General features: G+C 49.5%; 1 protein-coding gene across 25 annotated transcripts in view; it reads right to left on the reverse strand.

Moving 5' to 3' along the window:
- Nucleotides 1–27,466, reverse strand: part of LOC138503201 (mucin-2-like) — a 1,598,433-nt gene that overhangs the window by 1,265,620 nt on the left and 305,347 nt on the right. For 3 of the 25 annotated variants that reach the window (XM_069622783.1, XM_069622781.1, XM_069622780.1), the window contains exon 1: nt 22,799–22,865. The exons of the other annotated variants lie outside the window; for them this stretch is intronic. In XM_069622783.1, coding sequence (XP_069478884.1) covers nt 22,799–22,841 — 43 coding nt within the window. In that variant the 5' untranslated portion in view covers nt 22,842–22,865. Of the gene's footprint in view, nt 1–22,798; nt 22,866–27,466 lie in introns of those variants that run through there. 25 annotated transcript variants of the gene reach the window in all.

Below are 27,466 nucleotides of genomic sequence, written 5' to 3' on the forward strand. Positions count from 1 at the left end.
AGCTGACTTAGTTGCTTTTCTTGTATTGTATACATTGTAGGACAGATTCACCTTCCTACTCCAATTGAACAATTGAAGTTGTGAGCCCCCACAAGCACACCATAAGGTAAAACACCTTTTTTGGTCCTCAAGGTCACTAAGTTAGAACTCTACAAAGTAATGTAGTTATTTACCAGCTGACCCTTTGTTTTTATATTTTTTAACCCTACAGGTGCTATGAAATTGACTCAGATCTATAAGAACTAGATTTTTCGTTGAAACTGTTTTCTCCTGATGAATGTTTGTTATTTGTGTTTGTGAACAGAAACATGTTGAGACAGCTCTCTGGATTGAAAACAGAGACGTTATAAAATGGCATATTAATCCAAATGGATTCTAGTACACAACAGGTTGTCCAAGGTGTACACTGTTTTGTCTTGAATTTGTTTTAGCTAGCATTTATTGCCTATTACGTATTCCTATGTTTTTCTGTGAAGTTTTGTCATTTCTGTATTGTGGACCCGTGAATTTAATCATGTTTTTTTAACCTTGCTGATTTATTATTAAAAATGGTGTGGTCATTTTTTAGATGTGTCGGGTCCCCTCTTCTGGTCATATTCTTTTGTGATCAGCACCTGTACATTTAGCTCTGTCTCTTATTTATATGTTGAGGACTCTGGAGCACGCACACACTCAAGATTTCCCTGCACAAGCTAACAGTCCCTCTCTCTGCTCATCAGGTCCTTCAGTGGTTAAGTCTCTTTTCTGCAAAAAAGTCTCTTGCCTCCGAGGACCAGATGTCTTCGACAAAATAATAAACAAAAGTTCCTTTCTGCTTGAACGTTGGGTGATGCCTTTTCCTCCTTGGATCCCCCTCTTTCGGGCTCAGACCCTTCTCAAATGTCTGTTTCCCTCCATCGGGTTCACTACGTCTTTTAACACGATTTCATCTGTGACATTCGCAAATCTTAATGTCTTTTTAAACAGTTCACTGTGTACATCCCTCTGCCGGGTTCACTCTTGTCAACATACTGTTAATCGGGACCTCAGACTTCGCCCCCTTTTATCGGCTTCCCTCGGTCAGGTTCACTCTTGCCAACTTTACGATGCAGGATTTGCTTCCCTTAGCTTCATAATCATCTGTCAGTCAAAGGTTTTCAACTGTTCAGAGGATTTTACTAGACCCCTGTATGACCACTTTGAACCCCTTCTCGCCTTTCTCCCAAGGCCTTCTGGTTACGGTAGTTCCACAACAGGGTAATCACCCAGAGTTTTCCGAGTGAGCACCCACGTGGTGCTTGACTGTTCCATGCTGGCTTTTCCCTTGCGTATCCACAGTTCTTTGTACTTTCTATAATCAGCAGCTTGCTACTTTCGTTCAACACAGTTCGGTTTCTTATCGGCTCTCCCTTCGACTCACCGGCTGTGATGAACCAGTTGGCTTTTTTTGTCTCTGGAGTCAAGGCCGGTACCATGGGGCCAAGTGTCTCTCCCCAGGTTGGTTATAAGCGGAGGAGGACCCTGTGTACCGTTGACATCTGCTGCAACACACGCTGGCTATTGTTTGCTGCCTTATGATTCTTTCTGCAGAGGTTTCACAGGCCTTGGTCGGGAAGGGCAAGGTCACTTCTCTCCTTGGCACCCTCTAAATTTGCACCGTCTTTCTCCTCCTCTTGAACTGCTGTGCTGAGGTAGCTCTCTCGTTGTGCGGACTGCCTTGCTCGTATTGTTTTCTTGAGCTCCACCTTTTCTCCATGTGGGGAAGGGAAAGGGCCGTCAGGTATGTGTGATTCTTGTCAATTGCCTGACTTTTCCTGACCCTGGCCTTGAGACATGTCAGGTAGATGGCTTTGGTGTTTTTCCGTAGTCTTTCATGGTGTGCGAAAGTGCTTGTGTCCGAAAAGGGGTTGGGGGTACAGTGCTAAAGTATCCTACGGGGTAGGATGGGGAAAAGGTGTTATAAGAAGGGGACAAAAGAGCAAAATTGCAAGAAAGCTGCTTCTCTGAACAGAGGCCAATCTCCTAGATGTGAGGGCAGTCCACATCCAAGGGGTAGTGACCTCTCAGGCTGATCTGGGGAGCAGGTCTTTTCATCCTCCTTAGAATGGTGCCTGATCAAGTGGGCATTCAAGGTGATCACCCGCAGGTTGTGGCGGACCACGAAAGACATGTTTGTGTCCTCCTCTATTTTTAAATGTATTTATTTATTTCTAACGCGCCGAAACCTGCAGGCATCAGGGTGCGCAATAATACAGCAGTACAAACATCCATGACAGGACATTGCAGATGTCTCAGGAGGCCCTATAGTAAAACTCCCTTCAACTGAACAGCAAAGTTTTCACGGATTTGCGGAATGAGAGCAGAACAGCTTCCTACCGCAACTCCAAAGACAGGGATTTCTAAAAAGACCTACCTAGACCATCTATCCATCTAAATCTAGGGCAGCATAGTGTTGCTCAAACGTAAAGTCCTCTTTGGGCCATAAATGACCAGTCTGTCCCTCAAATATGTCAGGGCTTTACCTTAGAGGCACTTATGAACCAACGTAAGTGCCTTGAATTCGAATTTGAGCGGTTACCGGTAGTGAATGTATAGCCCTCCTAAGAGTAGAGATGTGGTCTCCCAGAGAAACCACTTTTATAATGCGTACAGCATTCTGCTACTGGACCTGGAGTTTGTCAAGACACCCTTTATTAGCTCCCATTAGGAGGGCATTACAATAGTCGAGCCTCGACAAAATAATAGCTTGGGCTATGGTGATACATTTTTCTTCTGAAATAAAAGGTTTTATGTGCCTGGGAAGCCTAAGGTAGTATTGGCTGTTTTTTGTCATCTGGTTGACATGTGCCTTTGCACCGAGAGAGGAATCCAGGTAGATGCCCAAGGATTTTACTTGCCAAAGTATGGACATGCTGACATCCTCAATGCTAAAACTAGAATATCTAGAGTCTACTTTAGCTCGGGCTTGGGATGAGCCAAAAAACAAAAGTTCCACCTTACCGATATTGAGGCACATCCAGTGGGTGGGTCATCCAGTATTCAATCACTCTGTAGACATGGGCAACGTTGGCAGTATCAGTGTCATATGCTCTTCCTTCCTTCTTTTGTTTACAGTTCAGGGTCCCATGTGCTTTAGGGACGTAGGCCCTGACAGTTCCATGGCCTCCGTCTTTAGTTTATGCCTTTCCTCTTGTCCTGAGTATTTCAGAAGATTAGGAAGGGCAAAACATTGGTAATGTTGGTGGCTCCCTTCTGGCCCAGATTGGCCTGGTTTCTGTGACGCTTACCTGGGTCTTGCAGGAAAGGACGATGACTCAGCTGGTGGCAAGATGACTGTACCCACACCTCTCCTTGAACAATCACAAGCAGCACTCTAAAGACGCTCACACACTTTTGCCCCAAATGAGGTGGGTTGTTTTTTTGGGGTGGTGCTATATAGGATGACTTCTCCCTGGAATGCTGCTTATAGAGTGTCACCAATGTAGTGGTATTCTGTGGAAGACAGAGGAGACTTTAGGTACTATACAACAAACGGAAGACTCCTGTACCTTCCCATGCTGATGCTATGTCAGAGATTATATCCCTCACCATTGGCTCACCCTGAATTCAGCTGCATGTGCCAGAAAGGGCACAGAGGCAGTTTTCCAGTTACTTCACTGGATAAAGACCCAGGTCTGCTGTTATCTTCTTCTGCTTGTTTGCACTGTTGCATGAGCTGCTGTGAACTGATACTGTCCATTCCTAATGTGCGGTGCAGTGCTATTTCCAAGTAGTATTGGCTCTTAACAGTCTTTCTTCCGTAGGTGTGCTGTGGATAAGGATTGCTGTTGATAAGGAACACATGGAGGAAGCATAATATTGACTAGAAGATGCCTTGCTAATTCAAGTAAGTGTTACACAGAACAAGTCCCTTTCTAAATGCATCCTTAGCCGCTGTGTTACTTCACGGGCAAAAGTGCAGATAAGCTCTGCCAAGTGTGTTGTATTCACTGGTGTGTGCTGGCTTATGCTTATTTGTTCCTTCTTGCAAGCGCATTACCTTCATGTGCTTGTCGGCTTTTCTCTGTGTGCAAAGTTCCCAGAGAGCGCGTAATATTGATTTGATTCTTGACAGTCGCTTTGTCTGTATACCGGAATGCTGGAGCGTAATGCTAACTTCGGATGTCATCTTTATTTCAGGTTACCGGAGCGGCTGGATTAAGGAAAACAGAGAGGTGAACATCAAAGCTGTACCGCGGTAAGCGTCAGGCGAGTGTTTCTTGCTTGCAAGACAACTCAAAGCACGAGTGCTGTCTGTCTTCTTGCTGATACATTTTATCCATCAGCGGTGACTTTTGGATACCGAGGCTTGAGCCTCATTACTCCATCTTCTCGGTTTGAGTATATAGTTGTGGGTTAGGATTCTTCTTGGTCTGTGTGGACTTGTCACAATAGGGCTGGTTTTACAAGGTCTTTGCCGTGAGGGGCTGTGGGTAGGGGACGAAAGGGTTTGCAGTGGTGTCAGTGAGTCTTCTGATCAGAGGGTTTGGGTTCTGATCTAGTCCTTTGTAGAAGTTCTTACTCAGCTTCACTAGATGTTTGTCCAACATCTCGATGTCCAGTTCTCTGTGAAGGTCAGCTATCCTTGAGAAGATTGGAGCACCAGACGATATCCGCAGGGCCTTGTTCTGGACTATCAGAAGACTCTTCTGGTGTCGCTCATTGCAGGCCATCCATGCTTGGGAGGCATACGTCAGGGTAGGTCTGATGATCGCCTTGTAGACGTTGATCTTTGTCCAGAGGGGCATGGACTTGGTCTTCAGGAGTGGGTACAGCACTGCCATCTTTCCAGTTGCCTTCTGCTGAGTATTCTCGATATGGCTTCCCCAGTTGAGTTTGCTGTCCAGGATCACACCGAGGTAGCGGCTGCTGCTCTCACACTTGTTGGTCTCCCCATTGAAGCTGATGTGCAGATGCTCCTTGATCTTCTTTCTAGTGAACAGCGTTGCAGTTGTCTTGCAGGTGTTGAGTTCTATCCGCCAATCGCTGTACCACGTCGAGATGGTATCCAATGAAGCTTGCCGGTTCTTCGCAACTTCCTTTTCGCTGAATGACTAGGAGATGACTGCAACATCGTCCGCCTACAGTGCCAGGCCAGTCATGTGGAGATCTGTCGGGATGTCATTGGTGAAGATGTTGAACAGGAATGGTCCAAGGTTCAATCCCTGTGGCAGGCCTGCTCGGATGGGATGTGATGAGGACATCTCAGACCACGTGGCGACATGGAAGGCGCGGTCTCCCAGGTGGCTTGCAATCGTCTTCCCAGCCTGATCATCTGTGCAGCAGTCCCTTGTGCCAGACTGAGTCGAATGCTTTGGCGACATCAAAAAAGATGATTCCCGTGGACCTCTTGATGTTGAGTGTTTCTCAGGGCGGAGTTCTTATAGCCCTAAGTCTTGGGAAACTGCACTGCTTTCTGCAATTGCTTATTGTGGCTAGGTTAGTGGCCATCTTGGTATTGTTTCATTTTCTGAGCGCCAGCGGCCATCTTAGAGTGATAATAGTGCACTAGTCTCACCCATGAACATGGGATAAATTTGCTTTTCTTCGCTGAATGGAAACGTAGTTTGGAACCCTGATTAATTAATGGACCCCAGCAGGTTGAGTCCTGGCTAGAAATTGGGTTTCTGGGTACAGTCATGGCAGATTCCTCACCTGATTCATTTGGCGGTTCTTGTAGTGACACCCAATTCCCCTCCACAATTTCAGGGTCCAAACGGCTTACTGCTGAGAAACAGTTGGGATTAGAGGGCCTGGCTCTTGAAAGGGAAGGATTAAGGTGCCAGGGTTTCCATGAGACACTTTCATAATCCTTACAGACCTCTAAGAAGATGGATACTCTGAAATCATATGCCAGACATTGGGATTCCTATGTGCAGTTGTGTGGGAAGCAGGATATCCTGCCTCTGGACAGTGGGATGGCAAGCTTTTCCCAGTTCCTTCAGGAGGGTTTTGACTCCTTCTTGAGGGCACATTTGTCAACCATTTAGCTTTTTCAGAGCCATGGGTAGGGGTGGGGAACACAGAGTCACTTGTGGCCTGCTCGCCTTTCCTGCTCCAGTGGGATAGCTATGACTCCTGCCTGGTATCTTCCATCTGTCCTTAGGGCTCTTTAGGGCTCCTCCTTTGAACCTACTGCTTTGGTGGATCTGAAGTATCTGTCCTTCAAGACAACCTTCCTGGCATCTATTGCCACCTCCAGACAGCTTGGTGTACTGGGGGCTCTGCTCCATGCTTTTTTTTTTTTAAACTTGTTTTTATTGTTTGACTAGACAACACACCTGAGGAGACGGGGCCTGGGCCGGCCACATGGCAACTAAGACATCAAGAGTAAATATACATAAATATGCATCAACAACAACACACGACTGTTCAACTCTTGGGGCAGTGAAGCGAGAACTCATAGATCCATCTAGATATCAGCATATGAAACAATCATTCGTACAGCTGAGCATATTATACACTTCATTATACATTTTTAGGAGAGACACCAGCTGTGCATGAAGGAGAAGGCAAGGAGGCCATGTAATCCCGGAAGCTTTGCCAGACATCTATTGGCCGACAATGCGGATGTTGCATTGCACTCCAGGTTTCCTCAGTGTCATGAGCCCACGTAACTGCTCTAAGCCATTGTGAATATATAGGTGGTCTGGCACGGAGCCAGCATAATAGAATGCAGCGGACCGCCAGCAACATACAGAGACCCGCAAGCCTCCTGGCTTTCCGGCCCAGCCGGGGGAATTCGTGAAAGAGACAGTGTAGTGGGGTGGGGGCAATGGGGAGTCCCAGCATGTCTGATAGCGTGGAGCAAATCTCGGTCCAGAATTGCGATAGGAGTGGGCAGTGCCATAGCATATGGATGTAGGTTGCTTGTTCCATGCCGCATCTGGGGCAGCTGGAGGGGGAATCCGGGAACATACGGTGCAGTCTCTTAGGTGTGTGATGGTACCTATGGAGAATCTTAAACTGTATAAGCTTAAATTTTGAGTTATAGGAGACATCCTGAGTGCGAGCACACATTCGGGACCACCTCTCGTCACTGATCTCCACCTCGAGGTCGACCTCCCAACTGTGCTTCAGCTTAGTGAAGGCCGGGACAGCTCTAGATTGCACCAGTGCATATAGTCTCGACACTTTACCCCTAAAGGATAGGTATGAGCAGAGTTCCGCCACTATGGAGTCATCAGGCGGTATTGTGGGAAAATCAGGGTATCTGAATTTGAGATTCCTGCGAAGGGACGAAAATTGTAGCCATGCAGTGGGGCGGCGTTTGAGGGATGGGGGGAGGTCCGACCACTCGACGAAATTGCCCTGCTCGTAAATATTGCAGAGCGACAGGAAGCCGGCTTCAGCCCAACGGGTTACAGTGGATGGCGGGATGGGTAATACATCAGGGAGAAAGTTCCAAAGCGGTAGGTCTCCATGGAATGGCCGTGGTGTGGTAACCAGGGCCCAAAGTTTAGTGAGCGCTAAGGAGGTGCATGTCACTGGGTCCGCCGAGTCGGGGTCAGCTGGTATAGGTTTAAGAATGAGGGAACCTAGCACTCGGTCAGCAGCAGATAACCTCTCGAGCCGGACATGCGGGGGGGGGGATCGATGGTATTAAACCAATGGGAGGCGAATTGTGATTGAGCCACCACCCAATACCTCAAGAAATCCGGTGCGCCAAACCCCCCAAATTCTTTCGGTGTGGTAAGCGTAGAAAGTTTAAGCCTAACCGCACCTGAGTGCCAAAGGAAGGAGTTTGTAATGTGACGTAGTGACTTAAAGAATATATCGCCTGGCCATACAGGTACATTGGTGAACCGGTATAAAAGTTGGGGTAATACTACCATTTTAAGGATGCCGATCCTACCTGCTAATGAAATGGGGAGCTTGTTCCAATTAGACGTCTTACCGGACAGGGCCGTTAGATAGTTCGAGTAGTTGTCCTCGCGCAGCCTTGTTATGGATCGGGACACCTCCACCCCCAAGTATGTGAAACTAGATTGAGACCAGGAGAAACCCAACAGATCAGGGGGAGGATACGTGCATTCAGTAAGCGGGAACAGCGTGGATTTGGAGCAGTTCACTTTTAATCCTGATATGTCGCCAAATCTGGCGACGTCAGCGAGGATAGGAGCAAGGTTAATGTCTGGTGAGCGAATATACAGCAGGGCATCGTCTGCGTACAGAGAGACTATGTCAGCCTGACCGGCTGTGCGTAATCCCCTATGGGCATGTGCCTGGCGAATCATGTCAGCAAATGGTTCAATGGCTACGGCAAAGATTAGTGGAGAGAAAGGACATCCCTGGCGTGTTCCTCTGGCTATCTGGAAAGGGGCGGAGCATCTGTCCTCAGTGCGGACTCTAGCTGAAGGGGAGGTGTAAAGCAGCTTAACCCAGGTTTGGAAATTGTGACCAAATTTACATTTCACAAGGACCCGCCACAAGTATTTCCAGGAAACCGAGTCGAAGGCCTTCTGCATGTCCAAAGTGGCTGCTACCGCCTGCGTGGTGGGGCCGACCCTACTAATCACATTAAAGAGTCTTCTTAAATTTAAGGATGTGGACCTTCCAGGGACAAACCCTGCCTGATCAGGATGAATAATGTGGGGTAGAATAGGGGCTAAACGGTTGGCTAACAGTTTAGCGTACACTTTTACATCGCTGTTAATCAACGAGAGGGGGCGGTATGAGCTGCACTGGGATGGGGGCTTGCCCGGTTTGGGGAGAACCATTATCACTGCCTCCCGAAGAGAGGGGGGGAGTATACCCTTTTCGCAAGATTCCTCCCAGAGGCCCAACAAGTGCGGGACCAGCAGTGACTTGTATTGCTTATAAAATTCAATGGGTAATCCGTCCGGGCCAGGGGCCTTGCCAGATGCCAGTGATTCGATGGCTTCGGTGATCTCCTCAGACGTGATAGGACTCTCCAGAGAGGCACCAGCCTCGGAGGATAAAACGGATAGAGGGAGAGAGTCTAGAAAGGAATCTATTTCCGAAATAGGGGGGTCATTGGTCTCGGAGTATAGAGATGTATAAAATGCAAGAAATTCGGAGTTGATGTCCTGTGGGGACTGAGCCATGGAGCCGTCCGATCTTGCTATAGGCGGAATATTGGGGGCACCGAGTTCGCGACGGAGCATCCTGGCTAGCATACGGCCGGGGCGTTCACCTTCGCCGTATTTCCTCGCCAAGCATTTGACCTCACGCTCTGCAAGGGCCCGAAAGTTATCTAATTCCGATCCCAGGGCCGAAAGAGTGCTTGAGGAGTGGTTAAGAGCGTATTGAGCCTCAAGACCGGCGAGGGTTGATTCACTAACGGAGATGTCCTCGCGGATCCTTTTAAGAATGCCGCTTCCCTTGGAGATAGCCACACCCCTGGTGTATGCCTTGAATGATTCCCAGAGCATGGAGTAAGTTGTCACCGAACCAGTGTTGAGTTCAAAGAACTCTTCAATGGCCAATTCAAGTTCGGCCGTAAAGGCCTGGTCAAGGAGCGTGCGTGAGCTTAACCTCCACAACTTAGGTCTATTGGCGTCAGGACCCCATTCTAGCGAGATGACGACAGGCGAGTGATCAGATAGTGTTCTGGGAAGGATACCCTGGTGAGACAGTGACCTGACTAACCTGTCAGTGATGAGCCATCTATCTATTCTGGAGTGGGAGTCGTGGACTGTGGAATAATATGAGTATTCCCGGACATCAGGGTTTGTTAACCGCCAGGAATCAACCAGTGTCAGATGTGGCAGAATAGTAAGTATGGTGTGGGCCGCTCTGGAGAGTTGGCGAGGCCGCGTGCCCGATCTGTCTAGGGTGACATCCAGTATAGTATTAAAGTCTCCTCCCCATATGATCGGGATCAGGGGAAATCCCTGCAGGAGCGAGACTAGGTGTAAATAAAAGTCTGGATCGTCAACGTTGGGACCGTAGATGTTTAGGATGGCCACCTCTTGACACTGTAGTGTACCAACGAGCAGGACATATCTGCCAAGGGGGTCTATACGTGAGTGATTGCACACAAATTTCAAACTTCTGTGTATTAGAGTGAGTGTGCCGCGGCTCTGGGTAGAATAGTTAGTATAATATCTTTGGGAACCCCACTGTTTTGCAAACCGATCACATTGCTCGGAGCGGGCATGGGTTTCTTGTAAGCAGAGAATTTTGACCCCGTGGCGTTCTGCGTATAATTGTATCTGGCGCATTTTTTTATGATTGCCTAAACCACGAACGTTCCAGCTCATGAACGTCAGGGCCTTACTTGCCATTTAGTTGGGGATATTGATACAATAACTGTAGTGCATTAACAAAAAGGAGAAACTCTACGGATCCCGACGTGGAGGGATCCCCAGTCGTGAGTGTGTGATGTAGTGCTGTATAGCATGTGGTGCCCCTAGTGGTTGCCGAGTCATTTTCAACATTAACTACCCCTCCCCCCATTCCCCCCACCCACATCCCTCCCAAAACTCGAGGGAAGAAACCCAAACCCATTAACAACAAGACCAACAAAATACTAGGCATCTACGCCTGGGGGGCTGCAAGTCAGCCTAGCGATGTCATGCTGAAACCGGGGAGAGCTTAAGGATGTTACACAGTGCAATAGTAGTAAGTAACAAAACATAGTGGTAGTGTACGGTAGCCGTATGGGTACAGAATATCGGGAGCGGAGCGGCTCAAGATCTAAGGTGCTGTATAAGCTAACAGATCAATCAACAAATCAAGGTGAATGCAACAGTCAAGGGGGCCCCGGCAACCAGACCGAGGCGAGCCGAAAATCCCTCGTGCCCAGAGTGGAGCATGGGCCCGAGCAGACGGGTCCGGCTGCCCGTGGTCAACTGCGCCACAGCCTGCGCGCCGGGGGCCCCGCAGGGACCAAGCCACTCCAGCTTAATAGAGTCATTTATAAGCAAATGGTGGACCCCCGAGGGGGGGGCACTGGAGACAGCGAGATCAAAACCGGTGATCAAAAGTCAGCTGAAATCCCGAATATTATAGGGGACCTGGCGGTGGTGAAACCTTTACTGCCAACGTCATGTGCTGGGGGGCCACCTCCGGGCGCCCCATACTATGAGTGCGGAAACAGTCATCAGCCGGGAAAGTGTTCGTCAATGAATTTCGATGCCTCCTCTGGGATGGTGAAGAAGAAGGTCTGATTCAAGTGTTCAATCCTTAATTTCGCCGGGAAAAGCATAGAGTATTTAACCCCCAGGTCACGGAGTCTCTTTTTAACAGCAAGAAAGGTTCTGCGCTCCTGTTGAACCGTGACCGAGAAGTCGGGGTACAGATGGATTCTTGCCGAGCCAAAGCGCAGCTCACCCTTGGCTCTGGCTGCACGCAGCAATGCGTCTCGATCCCGAAAATTTAGGATCCTGGCGATGATGGGTCGGGGAGGCGCGCCCGGCTTAGGCTTAGCAGTGAGAGATCGATGTGCCCTTTCGACCGCAAAGTGTGAGGAGAGCTGCGGGGCATCAAGTACAGTTAAAAGGATACGCTCAACATAGTCCTCCATGGGCTCTTTGACACTGTCCTCCGGAACGCCAATGATACGCAGGTTGTTTCGCCTAGAGCGAGATTCTAGGTCATCATTCTTCCTCTCCACCGCTGAGACACGATTAGTGAGTGTAGATACTGCAGCCCGCAGCGACAGCAGGTCATCCTCCGCGACACCCACCCTGGTCTCAACCTCGGCGACCCGGCCGTCCGTTCTTTCCATATGGGCTTTAATAGACGAGATGGTTCCACTCATGTCGTCCAACTTGGTGTGCAGTGCGGTAAATCCCTCCTTCATGTACTCAAGCATCTTCTGTGAGTCATCCGAGGTAGAAGGCGTCAAGACCATGGGTGTCTCCTCAGGCGGGTCGGGGGGTGCCTTGGACGGAGTTTTTGCAAACATGTTGAGTGAACTTTGTTTCTTGCCAGCTCCAGCCCCCTTGGTCATGTTGGTGACGGGGCCGCGTGCAGCGCCACCAAGGGAGCGCTCGTCCGCACCCGCAAGGACAGGGGGAGGCCTCTGCGTGGGAGGGAGCAGTACGGGAGCTGTAGAACTGGAGCTGGGACCACCACCGACAGGGGCGGGTGACGCGGGGCCAGACAGGGGGGGAATACCAGGCAATCCGGCTACCAGAGGTCCAGCCCCAATATCTCTGGCCAAGGCGGATGCCCAACTCACACCTCGGGGGGATGAATTTGTTGACAATTGTCCACCGCAAGTTTATGGGTACTCTTGGCGCCTTGTGTAGCTCGAGAGAGCTCAGGGCCACCTGGGCCGCCGTCGCAAGAGGCCGGGTTATGCTCCTCACCCCGCCGCCAGTCCACCCAGAGTCAGAAGCGCAAATCAGGGGGATGCGGGCGAGCCGGCCGGGCAGATCCACGGGGCCAACAACGGCACAAGGAAGTTCTCAGGGCGGCCGCCCCCACACCGAGGCGCGGGTCAATGGGTCCTCCGGATCGGGGCGATGAGTGGACCAGCGGGGCCGGCTGCCGCAGCACCGCGTCCCCAGCCAGTGAGGAGAGCCGGACCCGGAGGATCAGGCACCCGCCAGCCGGTCACAGCGCAGAGCCACCCCCCGCACCCCCCTACCTGGTCCTCGAAGCGGCCTCCACGGCGACAGGAGGGGGGCAGCGGAGGAAGGGCACCAACGCGACGGTGGAGCCGGGACCGCAGTGATGGCAGGTGCCAGAATCGGAGGCGCCGACGCCACCCGGCGTCCCAGAGCTCCGTAGGCGGAAGGCGCGAAGACAGCAGCAGGACGAAGCGCCGGCGGGGCCCAGAGACACCGTCCGCGGCCGCACAGGGCCCGTCTCCAGAGGAGGTCAGATGGAGGCACAGCGCCCCTCCCCCACCGAGGCCCACCGCGCCGCGCTCAAAAGTTACGTGAGCGGGTCGGGGGCGCCGGAGCCGCGGGCCGGGAAGGGCAAGCGCCGGCGTCCGCTCTCAATGCCGGGCGTCGCACCAGGGTCATCCGGCGATGCCGGGGCACCGGTCTCAGTCAGGGGATAGCGGAAGGCTTCACACGTCCGCTCCGCAAGCGTGGGTCTGCACAAGTGCACTGGACGGGTGCTAGGCGAGATCTTCAACTCTCCCGGCTCAGAGCACTGACATCAGGCGGCCATCTTCGTTCGGCGCAACAGCGCCCCCCCTGCTCCATGCTTTTTTGATGGTTTCCCCTTCGGTCATTGTTTTGAGATGTGACCCCCCTCCTTTAGACCGAAGGTGATATCCTCTGACACATGGCGCAGGAAATTGTCATTCACTCTCTGCCTGAGGACATTTTGGATCCAGAAGCAGCAGAACTGGCTTTCCTGGATGTGAGGCAGAGTCACCTAAATAATCTTACTAGAACGGCAGACTACAGAACATCCAAAAGCCTGTTTGTTACCTTTGGGGCCTCATAGAGGGGTAGCTTCCCCTATGACGATTAGCCATTAACTCGGGGATACAATCTTTCTGGCCTAGAGCATGAATGGGGTGAGCTATCCATCTGGTATATTGGGCCGATGCACTTGGGGGATGGCAGCTTCCTGGGCAGAGGTCAGGAAGGCTATTGTCGAAATCTGTAACGCAGCCACTTGGTCTTCTCCCTTTACGTTGTAAGCCACTACAGACTCCTCCTTCTGGTACATGTGTATCAGGGTTTTGGCTGCTCGGTACTACGGGCAGTTTCCAGCTTCGTACACTATGATAATTAAAACTCACTGAGTGTCCAATTTATCTAGGGAGTGTGTCCTTTGTGGAAGGCACCTCACCTTCAGAGTTTTTGGTATTCTTTAAGAGTAAGTATTGGAACGAGGACAATAGATGTGAAGGTAAGGCCTGGATTACTTACCCACAACCTTCATTACACCTAGTTTACCCTTCCTCCTCCCAGTACTTATACCACCCACCTCCCTGCCTGGGGTCAGGTGCTTCATGTATTTGGATATTTTTCAGGAAGACATGGTGTTGGTTTTTCCTCCTAATAGGGGTGAGGGGCTTCAGCTGAAGTTTTGGTTGGAGTTGGGGATTGATGCTGGGTAGGGCAGAATCCTTCACAAGTAAATACTGGAACGAGAAAGAGTAGTGTAAAGGAGGTCCCAGACATGACCTGCACCCCTGCCCTTCCTTTCGAGGTACCTGGAAGGTAGTCGCCAAGGTACGTGACGCATGAAAAGCAAAGGAAACAGCAGAGAGTTGCACTGTGACTCTGCCCAGTGTACATTAGAAGATCTGTACCTGTTGAAGCGCCCATAACCAGACAACCCTGGGCAGCACGGTACCCTATCAGACAGCCATATCAGCCCATGATACGAAAAGAGGAGAACCTACATACAGTCCACGAAGAAACCCCAAGAGCCTTAATGGAGGGCCAATGGAAATTACCATGACACAGCTCGTGAGTAAGCAAAGTCAGCTATTGAAAATGACACGTCAGAACAAGCTGTTATACAACTCGATGTAATGAGCACAAGAAGGAGATGATACTGACAATAAGGAAACGTGTTACTAGACATGATGAGAACGACCGTCCTATCAAACGTGTGTAAATAGGCTTGGAACGCAAGAAGCCAAGAAAACGATACTGCTTGCAGCGCTTAGTAGAATATTAGAAGCGGCATGCGCCAACTATATATCTACCTCAAAAAGCACGTTATACGAGTGCAATTCTATGACAAGACTGAAGGCGAGCATTATGCTTCAACTTCTTTAATTTACCACTCTTCAGCAGTTCCAACAAAACTCAAAACCATAACAAAACACTGAAAACTGTCTGAAACAGACTTTTCTTCCTTTAAACTACAATCCCCATAGTCTCTGTAGTCCATCTCACTCCAAGTTCAGCTATGACCACATCCTGTCCCTGAGCTCCTCCTCTTCTTTTACTGCTCTTCAAGCAGATAAGTACTATTTTGGTTATCTCCCCATTTTAATACAAACGTTATGGTTTCAGTTAGTAACTTGAGATTAAGGCTGTAATAGCTATGTCTGTTGAAAATGTATCGAGGACGTAAAGAGATAGGACGCGTTAGTCTGCACGTTTATATGTTTATTATGATGGTGATACAGCGCGGCTGTGCGTAGTGTTTTTCGAGAGTTTAGTCCGTCCGTGCGGGCTAACTTTGCCTCGACTCGCAGGCCCCGTACCATATGCGCAGCACATCGGGGGTATCAGCGCGAACGAAGGCGGTCATACAGCGGGTCACAGGACCGCGCTGGAGCCGGACCCGGACCCGGAGTCCCAGCTGCGGCGATCCGCCCGCGACTAGCGGCCCCCTCCCTTTGGAAGGAGGAGCCAGCCGCGTACAAGCCTCGCACCCCCTCCTTTGCGGAGGCGGAGCTGAGACGCGCCCGATCCCGTGTCGTTGCATTAATACCAGCGACACGGGACAGCGCGATCTTATGATATTTTTTCAAACAAAGAAGGAGCGGCCCGTTCAGAGGGCGCGAGCCAGCTGAAAAGCATACTGAACGCACGCGCGATCAGATCATCTGCACAGTTTATCAGCACGATCGTGTGAAAGCCCTAGGAGGCTCAGAAAGACGTGTAAGAGCACGTGATACGTTCCCCCTGACAAGGGGTTTGGGAGAGGAAAGCCACCACAGGCACCTTGACTATCTACCCTCCGTCCAGCACAGCCACAAAGATATAATAGTTTAAAAAAAAAAACTATATATATATATATATATATATATATATATATATTTTGTTGATCATAGAAGGGTCACATAAGACCCAGAGCACCTAGAGTGAAAGGGCGTGCAGTGACACCCTCGCGGGTACCACAGGCACACAGCACCCACGCAAAATGTCAGAATTTGAGTGGAGCGAAGAGGAGCAGACCTCAGATCTGGCTGCCAGCTTCAAGCAGGTGCTAGGGAATTCACTCATAGATGCGGTGGCGCAAGGGGCGAAACCCCTGCAGGACAGGCTGGAGTCCCTCGAAGCAATTTTGCATCAGCCCTTAGACAGTGTCGGACGGATGGGAGGCACGCCCACGGAACCCTCAGAGGAAGGGTCATTGGGGAGTACTAAAGCCCGTAAGAGGAAAGCCCCTCTTGACCTCCAAGGCCCTTCGGATGGGGCAAAAGAGAAGGCCCCGGAGGTCGTCGATGCCTTTGCAAAGCTCTGTGAAGCATATTTGCGGCGTCAGACTGTGCCAGTCCTCAAGACCCCCACTCCAGTGGACGAAGAATATGGAGAAGAGGACCCAGGCTCAGGAGATGAGCTGGAAGAAGGTTTACTCCCCTCGCAAGAGGAGGAGGAGGAAGAGATCAAGCCTAGCGGAGCGAAGAGAATCCGCAAAGAAAAGCACCTCGAAGAGGTGGAGGAGGACATGTTTGACCCAGAGAGCATTCGGAATCCGAGGTCCTCGGACTGGTGGCCCTCGCCTAGAGTGACTCAATATATGATCATGAGGCTGCGAAAAGCACTGGACAAAGAGGTCCGCCAAAGGCTCCGAGCAGAGTGTCCGAGACCAGATCTACCAGGGAAAGTGGCAGAAACGCCAGAATTAGACCCCAAAATGCTGACCTTCGTCTCAAAGACGACCAAAGATCCCGGAAAGGTATCAGTAGGTCGTGGAGGAGTTGTCAGGAGAAGGTTCTAGACCTGGCAGAACCCCTCGCTAAAATAATGGACCTGGCCGAGAGGGCCAAGGAGACGGGGGAGGAAGTAGACCCCGACGCCCTAGCGGGCTGGGCGCAGAGAGCAGTGTGCCTCTTGGGGAACGCTAACTGCGCCATAGCATCTGAACGCCGAAGAGGACTCCTTTTGAAAATAGATTCGAAGCTGAGTGATTTGGCCTCCTACGAGGCTGGCGAAGCAGCACAAGGACTCCTTTTCGGGGAGACCTTTGGCAAGGAAATGGGTCGCTTTGTTGGCACCTACGCGTGTCTCTGGAGAAGGCGCAAGCCTCTATCAGGAAGATTTTCCCCAATCGTGTTTTTGGAGGGGCCAGTCGCCACAGGGGTCGATCGACTGGTCGTAATCAGGGAGGAAGAAGGCCCCAGAATCCCAGGGCCCAATACTGGGAAAATAGACAACAGGACTCCTTTTTCCCGTCCAGAGGACGCTTCCCGAGGGGTCGCAGAGGAAGAGGCTCCGGTTGTGGACAAGGGTTCACCCAAGGTGAGAGCCGCATATTACCCTCCTGTAGGGGGGAGAACAAGCATGTTCTGGAGAAATTGGCGCAAGCTTTCCAGCGATGCTTGGGTTTTACAAGACGTAGGGGGATTACGCCTAGAGTTCGTTCAGCCCCCAGTGCAAGCGCGCAGGCCACACCAGCAGCGTATAGAGCGCGCAGAGCAGAGCCTGCTAGACCAGGAGTTACGCTAATTAATGACGAAGGGCGCCATAGAGAAATGTGCGAGAGAACCCGCTTTCATAAGCAACATGTTTCTGGTGCACTGAAAGGAGAAAGTGCGTCCAGTCATAAACCTGAAGGAGTTGAACAGGTGGATTGTGTACCGACATTTCAAAATGGAGGGCATACATCAGCTCCGAGACACGCTCCGAGAGAGAGATTGGTTGACTAGGTTGGATCTGAAAGATGCGTACCTGACAATTCCGATAGCAGAAGAGTTCAGAACTTTCCTAGCTTTTCACTGGAAAAGACAGCTCTGGCAGTTCAAGACTATGCCCTTCGGACTAGCTTCGGCACCATGGGCCTTTACCAAAGTAATGAAGCCAGTAGCGGCGGCAATAAGAGAGAAGGGTATAAGACTGATCATTTATCTAGACGATCTGCTACTACTCGCTGAGGATCGAGAGACCCTCTAGTACCAGACAGAGTGGGTAATAGACCTGCTGTCGTCTCTAGGGTTCCTAGTGAACAAGGACAAATCGGATACCGAACCAGCGCAGAGGTTAGACTTTCTAGGGTTCATTCTGGATACCACGAAAGCGACTCTGGAGCTGCCAGCTCGGAAGATTCGCGACATCGAGAGGGAACTCAGAGGATGTCTGCAGAAGGAGCTTGTATCTCTCCGGACCGTAGCAAGAATAGTAGGGCTGCTTGCAGCTTCTATACAGCCCATCTTTCCAGGTCCACTCCATTATCGAGCACTACAGCGATTAAAGATACGACATCTGCAGCAGGGCCTGCGCTACCATCAGACAGTGCCATTGGATCACAAATCCAAGACAGAGCTGGAATGGTGGTTACAGAATATGGACACCTGGAATGGGCGTGCCATTTTCGGAGGCAGACCGGATCTAGTCATAGAATCTGATGCTAGCCGGCTAGGCTGGGGCGCAAGGTGCGGAAACCTGCAGACAGGTGGGAAATGGAGCGAGGAGGAACTTCGCTTGCACATAAATTGTCTAGAACTCCTGGCAGGGTCCTTCCCGATAAGAGCCTTCACGAAGGAGAAGACGAGATCTTGTGTCCTCCTCAAGATGGACAACATATCGGCAGTGCGTTACATAAATCACTTAGGCGGTACCAAATCCAGGATGTTGGCCGAACTAGCGAAGGACTTTTGGCACTTCTGCCTGCAGTCAGAGACGTCTGTCTCGACGGAATACCTGCCCGGAACGTTGAACGTCATAGCGGACTGGAACTCTCGGTACCTCACGGACTCCAGCGATTGGAGGCTGGATCCAGCAGTCTTTCAGAGGATGATAGAGAGATGGGGCCCAGTGCACATAGACCTATTTGGTCTCGGTTGAACGCCCAGACAGCAGAGTATTTCAGCTGGAGGCTGGATCCGGGAGCTCGGGGGACAGATGCGTTCCTTCAAGCCTGGAACGAAGTCCCACACTACGCGTTCCCGCCATTATTGATGCTGAGCAGAGTTCTAGCGAAGTGTCGGAGGGAGACGGCGGAGTTACTATTAGTTGCACCATGCTGGAAGTCTCAAGTATGGTTCCCGACTCTCATGGAACTGGTAGTAGATTACCCGAGACTTCTTCCAGAAGGAGAGCAACTGCTCACGGACCCAGCTGGGTCATATCACCCTCTGAGAGTGAGGGGGACTCTCCCGCTCATCGCGTGCAGAATATCAGGAGACGCTGGGCGCTGCCAGGCATTTCGGCGCAAGCTGCACAGCTCATTGCAGAGTCCTGGGCTCCGTCCACGAGAAGGAGCTACGACGCGGCTTGGGCCAAGTGGATGAGCTGGTGCAAGGGGAGAGGTCTTCATCCCATTTCGGCCCCTGTAGTGATGATTTTGAATTTCTTGGCTCAGCTACTACAAGGTGGTAAAGCGTTTCATACCATAGGAGTGTACAGGTCGGCCATATACGCAGGGCACCTCCCTATTGGGGGAGGGCCAGCAGGGGAACACCCAGCGGTAGTACGGCTTATTAGAGGAGCCAGGTTTAAAGCACCTCCAGAACCTCGATACAAGACGGTCTGGGATGTCCTGACAGTGCTTAAACTAGTGGAGAGTTGGCCAGGGAACAGATATCTATCTATGAAATAGTTATCAGGGAAACTAGCAATGCTATTATGTCTAGTTTCTTGTAAACGAGTGTCAGATGTAAGAGCCCTGGAGGTTGATAGGAAGTCATTTGGGCCGGAAGGCGTGACTTTTACAATCATGGGACGAACCAAGACGGGGACATCTTCAGTTCACTATCCATATTTCCCAGCTAGACCTAAATGGTGCGTAGCGAGCTGCGTAAAAGAATACGAGAGCAGAACAGAGGAGTTCAGAGCAGCAAATACGAAGCAATTGTTGATTGCGCGCAGGAAGCCATTCAAAGGAGTTTCTACAGCTACTATAGCTAGATGGGTTAAGGAAGTGATGCAGGCGGCAGGAATAGATATAGAGAAATATGGAGCGCACTCTGTGAGGGGAGCGATGGCGTCCAAAGCCTATAAAACAGGGGTATCCCTCAGAGATATTATGCTAGCGGCAGACTGGTCGAATGATCGAACTTTTAAAGAATTTTATTTCAAGCCGACCGAGAGTTTAGCGGTCACGGTGTTGGGAAGCTTTGAACAAGCATAATGCTCACCTCCAGTCTTGTCATAGAATAAAGATTACCCCTGCTAGCTGCGCAGGGAGTATTAATTCTATTAAAGACTAGGAGGCGAGCATTAAATTCCCACCCAAATCATGTATTGTGTAAAATGTGATCGTAGAGGATAATGGTATGATATTTTCAGTAATACATGGACACCGCCCTGATTTTCTGCTTTTCGTTTATTCATAGGAGAGGAGCATGCAATTGAAGCATGAGACTAGCAGAGGTAGTCGCCTGAGTCGAGGAAGTTCGACATTCGTTTGGAATGGTTCAAGTCATTGCCAGTTGCAGGACTTTTGTGTGGAGTTCTAAATGGACTTTCAGAGCGAGTAAAAGAGAGGAGGAGCTCAGGGACAGGATGTGGTCATAGCTGAGCTTGGAGTGAGATGGACAACAGAGACTATGGGGATTGTAGTTTAAAGGAAGAAAAGTCTGTTTCAGACAGTTTTCAGTGTTTTGTTATGGTTTTGAGTTTTGTTGAAACTGCTGAAGAGTGGTAAATTAAAGAAGTTGAAGCATAATGCTCGCCTCCTAGTCTTTAATAGAATTAATACTCCCTGCGCAGCTAGCAGGGGTAATCTTTACTCCATTTTGTAAAGCAGAAATGGGCCCAGGCTGCCAGAGGCCTGGCAGGCCAAGTTTCACAACTCAGCCAGAATAGAGGAAGAACGGAATCGAAACTCAACAGAAAGCTGCTCACGCTTGGGAAATCGAGGTCACCCAGAGAAGGGGAGGAGAGTGTCAGCTCGCAAGAACCAAACTTCAGAGCATACCAGCTCACCCGTGAAGGTCAAGATAAGAGAGGCACACGCAGGTGGCAGGGCCGAAGCAGAATTAAATACAATAAAAGCTGGAAACTGAAGCAAATTCGTGGTGAACAAACACGTGACCAGCCAGGCACAAAGAGGTACCATCGCCTGATGTCATCCAGAACCCAGGATGCCATAATGTTTCCCGATAAGAGGCTACAGTTCCCAGGCCAAACCCAGCCAACTAATTGACACATAGTCCTAAGATAATGACTGATGGAAGGAGGCATGGTGAAACTTGGTACACCAGGCCCTTGGGTGTCCATTCTGCATGATGTTAATTAAAATGGGGATTTATGTCTAGGGGTGTAACCTGCCCAATCACAATGGACCAAGTTAACTTGAGTCCTATAGATAGTAGAGCCAATGAGACGTCATACTTGTAGTGACGTCACTCACGTGTGATGTAGTTGGATGGGCGTCAACGCCCACCCGATAAGAGTTATCCAATCCACATGCCCTATTATCATATACAGATATAGCACCTATACTTAAGTTACCTTTCCTAACCAATTATATTGCATGTCGAGTTTTGTAGAGTTAGACGTCAATGATGATGAATATTGCCTATAAGAATTGCTGTTCAACTGAAGTTCGAGGAAGTCAGAGCGAGACAGGTGATCGCACTACAGCTGATTCCCATTTGTTTCCCTGTTTGATGTACTTGTCATTAAACGGAGTTCCCTTTGCCAAACTATTGAGTCCTCGTTATTGAGTCGTGTCGGAGTAAGTGAATCCTGAACCCCTTGTCCTCACATGGTGCGGCTATCTTGTCTTACAAGTTCTAGAGGGTGAGTACTGACCAATGGGCCCGTGAGCGAATTCCTCTCCTCGAGAACAGTAGGACTACAAGTGATGAAAATTACCTGTAAATAAATCAGGCATTCCAGAACATCACATTTGCACCAGCATTGTTTTGCTGTCTTGACTCATTGTGGCCCTGTCTTTCTTGGGGAATAGAGAGCATGGAATTCGTCGTCATCATGTATGGAAGCCATACAGAAAAAGCACCTAACTTTCACCAAGCACTTGTTCTTTCTTAAAGTGTACTAGTCATTAGACAATCTTGAGTTTTAAAGCATTTATGTCTGGCTCGGCACGGCCTGCAATGCTTCTTAATTCAGGCTCTTCATCCACAGTTCCTAGTCAAATGCTGCTGTTATTTTCCATCGAAAACCTTGAATATGGCTTCTAATATTTCCTGCTTATAACAATCCAATTCATGCGTGGGCTTGCAATGTATGTGCCCCATGTGGGAACACAGACCTTTTCTTCCAAATGCTTTCCCTCATATGCATGTCTTTATGTTGAGCTCTGAAGCAGAGAGGCTATGTGAGTGCTCGTGGGGCCCAGGTCTCACCCTTTCATCACTGGATGACCCAGAGGGGGGAGTCTCTGACTTACCCTTTCCTCCATTGCTTCCCTCAGGGATGGGGTAGCTCTGATCCCCCACCTACTTCACCATGCACTGGAGGCTTTAAACTCGCAGACGTGCCACCACCCCGTGGGATAAACAGCTAACAGGGCATGGGAAACATGGAGTGCCTTTCGGGCACTCATCCTCCCTGAGAGGCGTATGGTCTTCAGGGTGCATTGAGCAGAGCTGCGAGACCTTATGTCAGGACCCACTAGGAAAAAAGGGCTAGTGAACCTGTTCAGAAAAGCAAAAAAGGCAGGGGGGCTCAGCACCACAGCTGCAGCGTAACACTTTCTGGCCAGCAAAGCACTAACATCCTTTTATTGTTGTTTTTCTGTGCACTGACCTTCATCAATCCCTTCTTCTACAACTCGACCAGAGACACCATGAACATTGTCATCCTATTTCCTCCTCCAGCTATGCCATAATAGTTCCACCACTATTCCATCCAACTCTGAGTACCCAGCCATTGCTCCATATTGACAGCCACGCTGTGCCTAACCGTCTCAGGGGATCCAAGGTCCAATGCCCACTCAGTTGCCTCCACCCTCCATCATTTACATCTCTGCCACCATGAGCTATCACCATGAGCTATCAGGACATCTATGAAGGGTAATCTGTTACCTGGAGTCGAGACTGTAGTTAAAATTCCTCTTGCTGTTGTCATCGCCGTCGCCGTTATTTCTGGTGCTGTAGAGTTAGACGTCAATGATGATGAATATTGCCTATAAGAATTGCTGTTCAACTGAAGTTCGAGGAAGTCGGAGCGAGACAGGTGATCGCACTACAGCTGATTCCCATTTGTTTCCCTGTTTGATGTACTTGTCATTAAACGGACTTCCCTTTGCCAAACTATTGAGTCCTTGTTATTGAGTCGTGTCGGAGTAAGTGAATCCTGCACCCCCTGTCCTCACATGGCGCGGCTATCTTGTCTTACAAGTTCTAGAGGGTGAGTACTGACCAATGGCCCGTCAGCGAATTCCTCTCCTCGATAACACTTGGTAGCAGAGGATGGTTACGGCCATCGATTATAGATTATAGATTGATATAGTTATAAGACACCTTTAGACCGAAGGCACAAAGTAACTCTAGCCCTTCGGTAAGATCACAAGTCCTTCCTCCATTCCGGCTGAGTAGACTGAGAGGCTCCCCGTGGACAATGATAGAGTAAAATTTCAAAAATCTGCAGTGGGTCTGAAGGAACCCGCCTTTCCAAGCATAATCCTTCTCATTCCCATGGGCAGCGGATCGGACGAAAACCTTAAAAGCAGGAAGAGGAAGGGGCGGTGATCCCGAAGTTCCACAGAGGAAACAATGCGATCGGTGTGTGAAGCAATAAAACTTGTTACTTTGGCAAATGTCACATAGGTATTAGAGCCAGTAAGGGAAAGGTAACGGTGGGCGGCAGAGAAAAATAAAGTAGTTAGAAATAGAGAAAACTGTATATATATATATATATATATAAGGGGTTAATGACTCGAGCACCCGAAATAACACATAAAGGAAACCGGGGGAGCACCCGAGAGAAAACATAAAGGATATCGGGGGGGCACTCGAGAGAAAACGTAAGGATTCGCCTTGTTCCTGCGCTTTAAAGAGTGGTCAGTAGGAACGTGAACACATAGCCCACAGTGGGGGGAAAATTAGGCTACAATGACGTTTAAAGACGTCATTAAGTGGGTTTGTTCACATCCCATGACGGGGTATTGATTAGAAGGCAGGTATACGTATGACCGGCTGGTGTCTGTCTAGTCTGTCAAACGTCTGTCTTATGTGTTCTGTTGTATGTCGATTGTAAAATAATTGTTTTGGTGATTGTTTAAAATGCAATTTGGATTTACGCGATTCTGTAACTAAGAAGGAATCGCCACTGAATTGATGAGTTTTGAATAAATTGTTGGTATAAAATTTGGCGGGAAAAGATTGGATTGGAGCTTGCGTATTTGGTGCTCGCTCATACTATTGAAAGGTCATAGAATTGTATAATCACTGTGGTGACGAAAGAAAGAATGGAGGAAGTTACCCCGCTTGCGCATTTATGCAAGCAACTGCCCAAGCATGCAATAAAGTTGAAGAAATATAGCCAGGAATGGGTTAAGGGAACCGCCAATAAGATGTTTATGCCATGGTCCCAGAACGGGTCAGTCTCTAAGGCTGTTTTACAGCACATGACCACCTTCCTACATGCCACATATACCGGCAAGAAGCAAGAGAAAGGTCTTGCTGTGCTGGAACTGTGGAAAATGTTTGAAGAAACGAAGGTGGAAGACCCACCCGCAGATTGGATATTAAATGTATGTACAGAGGGGGCCGAGACGCCTACCGCGCCACCTGCCCCGCCTGAGCCAGTAATTGACGGGAGTAAGTCAGAGGGTATTTAGCGCTAAGAGAACTTAAGGCAACCACGGGGTACAGCACCCGGCATATGAGTCGCCTACATACATTAGTGACAACATCAAAGAAAAGGAGCAGGAAAGCAATCTTGCTTCCGCAGTCCCGAGGGACAAGGAGAGACGCAGCGATGAAGGAAAGGACCAGGCACAGAGTAGTGCATCTCTCGAGAAATAGAGAGAGGGAAAGAAGCAGAAAGGAAGTGGTCGAGTTAGCATTCGCAAAGGACGAGTGGATGGCAGGTCAGATATTGCTAAAACTTGATGGGAAAGGGAGTGATGACATAAGATCGAGGGAATGGTCTGATGAGGTGCAGAGAAAGGAAAAATAGAAAGAAAAGCAAATGAGAGACGAGAGGGTAAGAAAGAAGGATAGGTTGAGGCGAGAACAACTATATCGCGAAGAGCAAGGAATAACGCTCAGTCACACAAAATACGCAGCCTATGAAAAGTACAGGCAGAACATGCTAAAGTTAGAGGAAGAGAGGAGAGTGCAAGAAAGGAAAGTAAAGAAGCGGGAAGACGAGGAAAGTACAAGGGCAAAAGAACGTAGAAATGAACGGATGAGGGAAGTAGATAAGGCTAGAGAAGAAGCGAAGAAGCAAAAATAAATAGATGAGGAAGCAGAACGTAAGTGCAGACAGAGGGCATGAGATCTAGAATATTTGCAACAGGAAGTTAAAAAACCCAATCCTGTTGTAGAATGGGAAGACATAGAAGAATTCTTTCCTGCAAGCGATGCGGTACCAGGTACAAGCAGGACAAATAATGAAGATGACTTTGACACCAGAAGCATCGAGGAAACGATTGATAAAATATATGACGAGATGGGGCTGGAACTAATTTCCCAAGGGGGAAGGGAGGATGAGCGCTTAGAGAGCACTCAGCTATATGACACTGAGGATGTCACCTGAAGTAGTGGGAGCAGGGGACTGTCCCTAGACAGGCTAGAGATTGGGCAGAATGAAGAAGATGCAAGAAGTTGTGTAAACTGGGAGTATTCAAAGTCTGACTCCGGTGGGGTTAACGGAGGAAGTGGCACATGATGAAGGGAGACGGTGCGAAAAACGGCTCCCAGGGGACCGAGGGGTACAATGGTCAAATGCTAGCGGGTCCACAAGTAGGACACCAAAGTCCTCTGGACAGTCCAGCCGACATGAAGAAACACCCCACGGTCAGAGGGGGGGTCAGTACCTGCCTATGCGGACAGGTTAAGCGCATTGCCAGGTAGACGGCAAGGTGGGAACGCCACCCCGGTGAAAGACCGGAGAGGTATGGGGAAGGAGGAGGACTGTGCATTCCAATTCCCATTGCTAGAAAAGGGGGGAGCAAGACCGCAATATATTCCATGGCCATACATGGACCGAGAGAACCTTAAAAATAAGCTTCCAATGCTGACATCGGGAGCCGGAAAGTGGATACATGAATTAGAGAAAATGACGAGGGGTGTCACCCTAGCCATAGGGGACATTAAGGGACTCCTAATTGCTATACTTGGTGAAAGAGCAGACGACATGTGGAAAAGGGCGGGCTACCCTAGGGTAACCATAACTAACACCTCCCATGATGGAGCGCCATTTAATAATTGTAGAGCAGCAGTGTGGAAGGCGCTGCATACGCTATATCCAGACACTTCTGATATGGGAGCTATAATGACACGAAAAATGAAAGAATCTGTGGATCCGTTGATTTATATCTAGAGTTTTCAAGACGAGTGGGTACTCGAAACGCATGAGTCTTGGACGAAATCTATCCCTGTATTTTACCATATATTGTGCCAAGGGTTACCAGATCAGGTACAAAAACAGCTTAAGAAATTGGTAGGAATAGAAGCAAAACCATGGGCCGAAATACAGTTGACAATTGCACATTACTGTAGATTGTTGCAAGAAAAGAATCGGAAAAAGGAGGCAACTCGTAAGGGTGAGGAAGCGAAACTGGTGCAAAAGAAGCTCTCGAAGTATGCTCTCGAAGGAGCCAGGCTCACAAGCCCAGCCGAATCAAGCACACAGCAGGCGACTAACCCATCGCAGACTAATCAGGGTTTACCCAAGGGGAAGGGGTTTTGGAGGTAGAGAATGGCAAAGTAATCAGGGAGGGTTTTCGAGGTAACCAAGGAGGTTTTCAGAACATTCAAGGTGGCTTTCAGAGCGCACAGATGGGCAATCCAGCTACATCAGATGGACAGATGGCCTGACCACCACCAGTGTGTTGGCTGTGTGGAACGACAGGATACATGGCGCGCATGTGCAGAAGCCAAGGCATGTGGCAAAATAGCCAATGAATGGGGGCAGACACAGTGAATCAACCTGCCATCCCGCAACAGGGCGGTGCACAAGATTATACAGTGCAGCAGCAAGCAGCAGGCTTGCAACAAGGTGCACAGCAAGTGGTTCAACCACCGAACATAGGGAATTTGCCACAGGGACAACCCCAGCAGGCACCGCCGCAGATGGCTCAGGGCAATAATCCCAGAGAGGGCATTAACCCTGGAAATGGGGGAAACCCACAAGTGTACAGTGGACCGAATTTATATATAAAATAGGACAGCTCACGGGAGACTCTGATGTGTTCTATCCTATCAGTGACACCAGACCCTAATAGGGAACCTAGGGTGAATGTCACCACAAGGGGAAAGAATATTCCTTTTTAGTTGGCATGGGTGCAACACGTTTGTGCATACGAGAGGGGAAATTTTCCTTGTCCGGCGAGGCCATAGATACCCAGAGTTTCACTGGAGCTCATAGTAGAGTTCCCTTTACAGATGCACTCCCAGTCTCAGTGGGAGAGCGCAAAATGAATGTACCTCTATTATATTCACGCCAGACCCCAGTAAATATTCTGGGTCGGGACCTGATGACTAAATTAAACATGACCATCTCGTTTACCGTGAATGTGATAG

This window comes from Ambystoma mexicanum, chromosome 11, assembly GCF_040938575.1.
Source record: "Ambystoma mexicanum isolate Mex_15411 chromosome 11, UKY_AmexF1_1, whole genome shotgun sequence".
Classification (NCBI taxonomy): Eukaryota; Metazoa; Chordata; class Amphibia; order Caudata; family Ambystomatidae; genus Ambystoma; species Ambystoma mexicanum.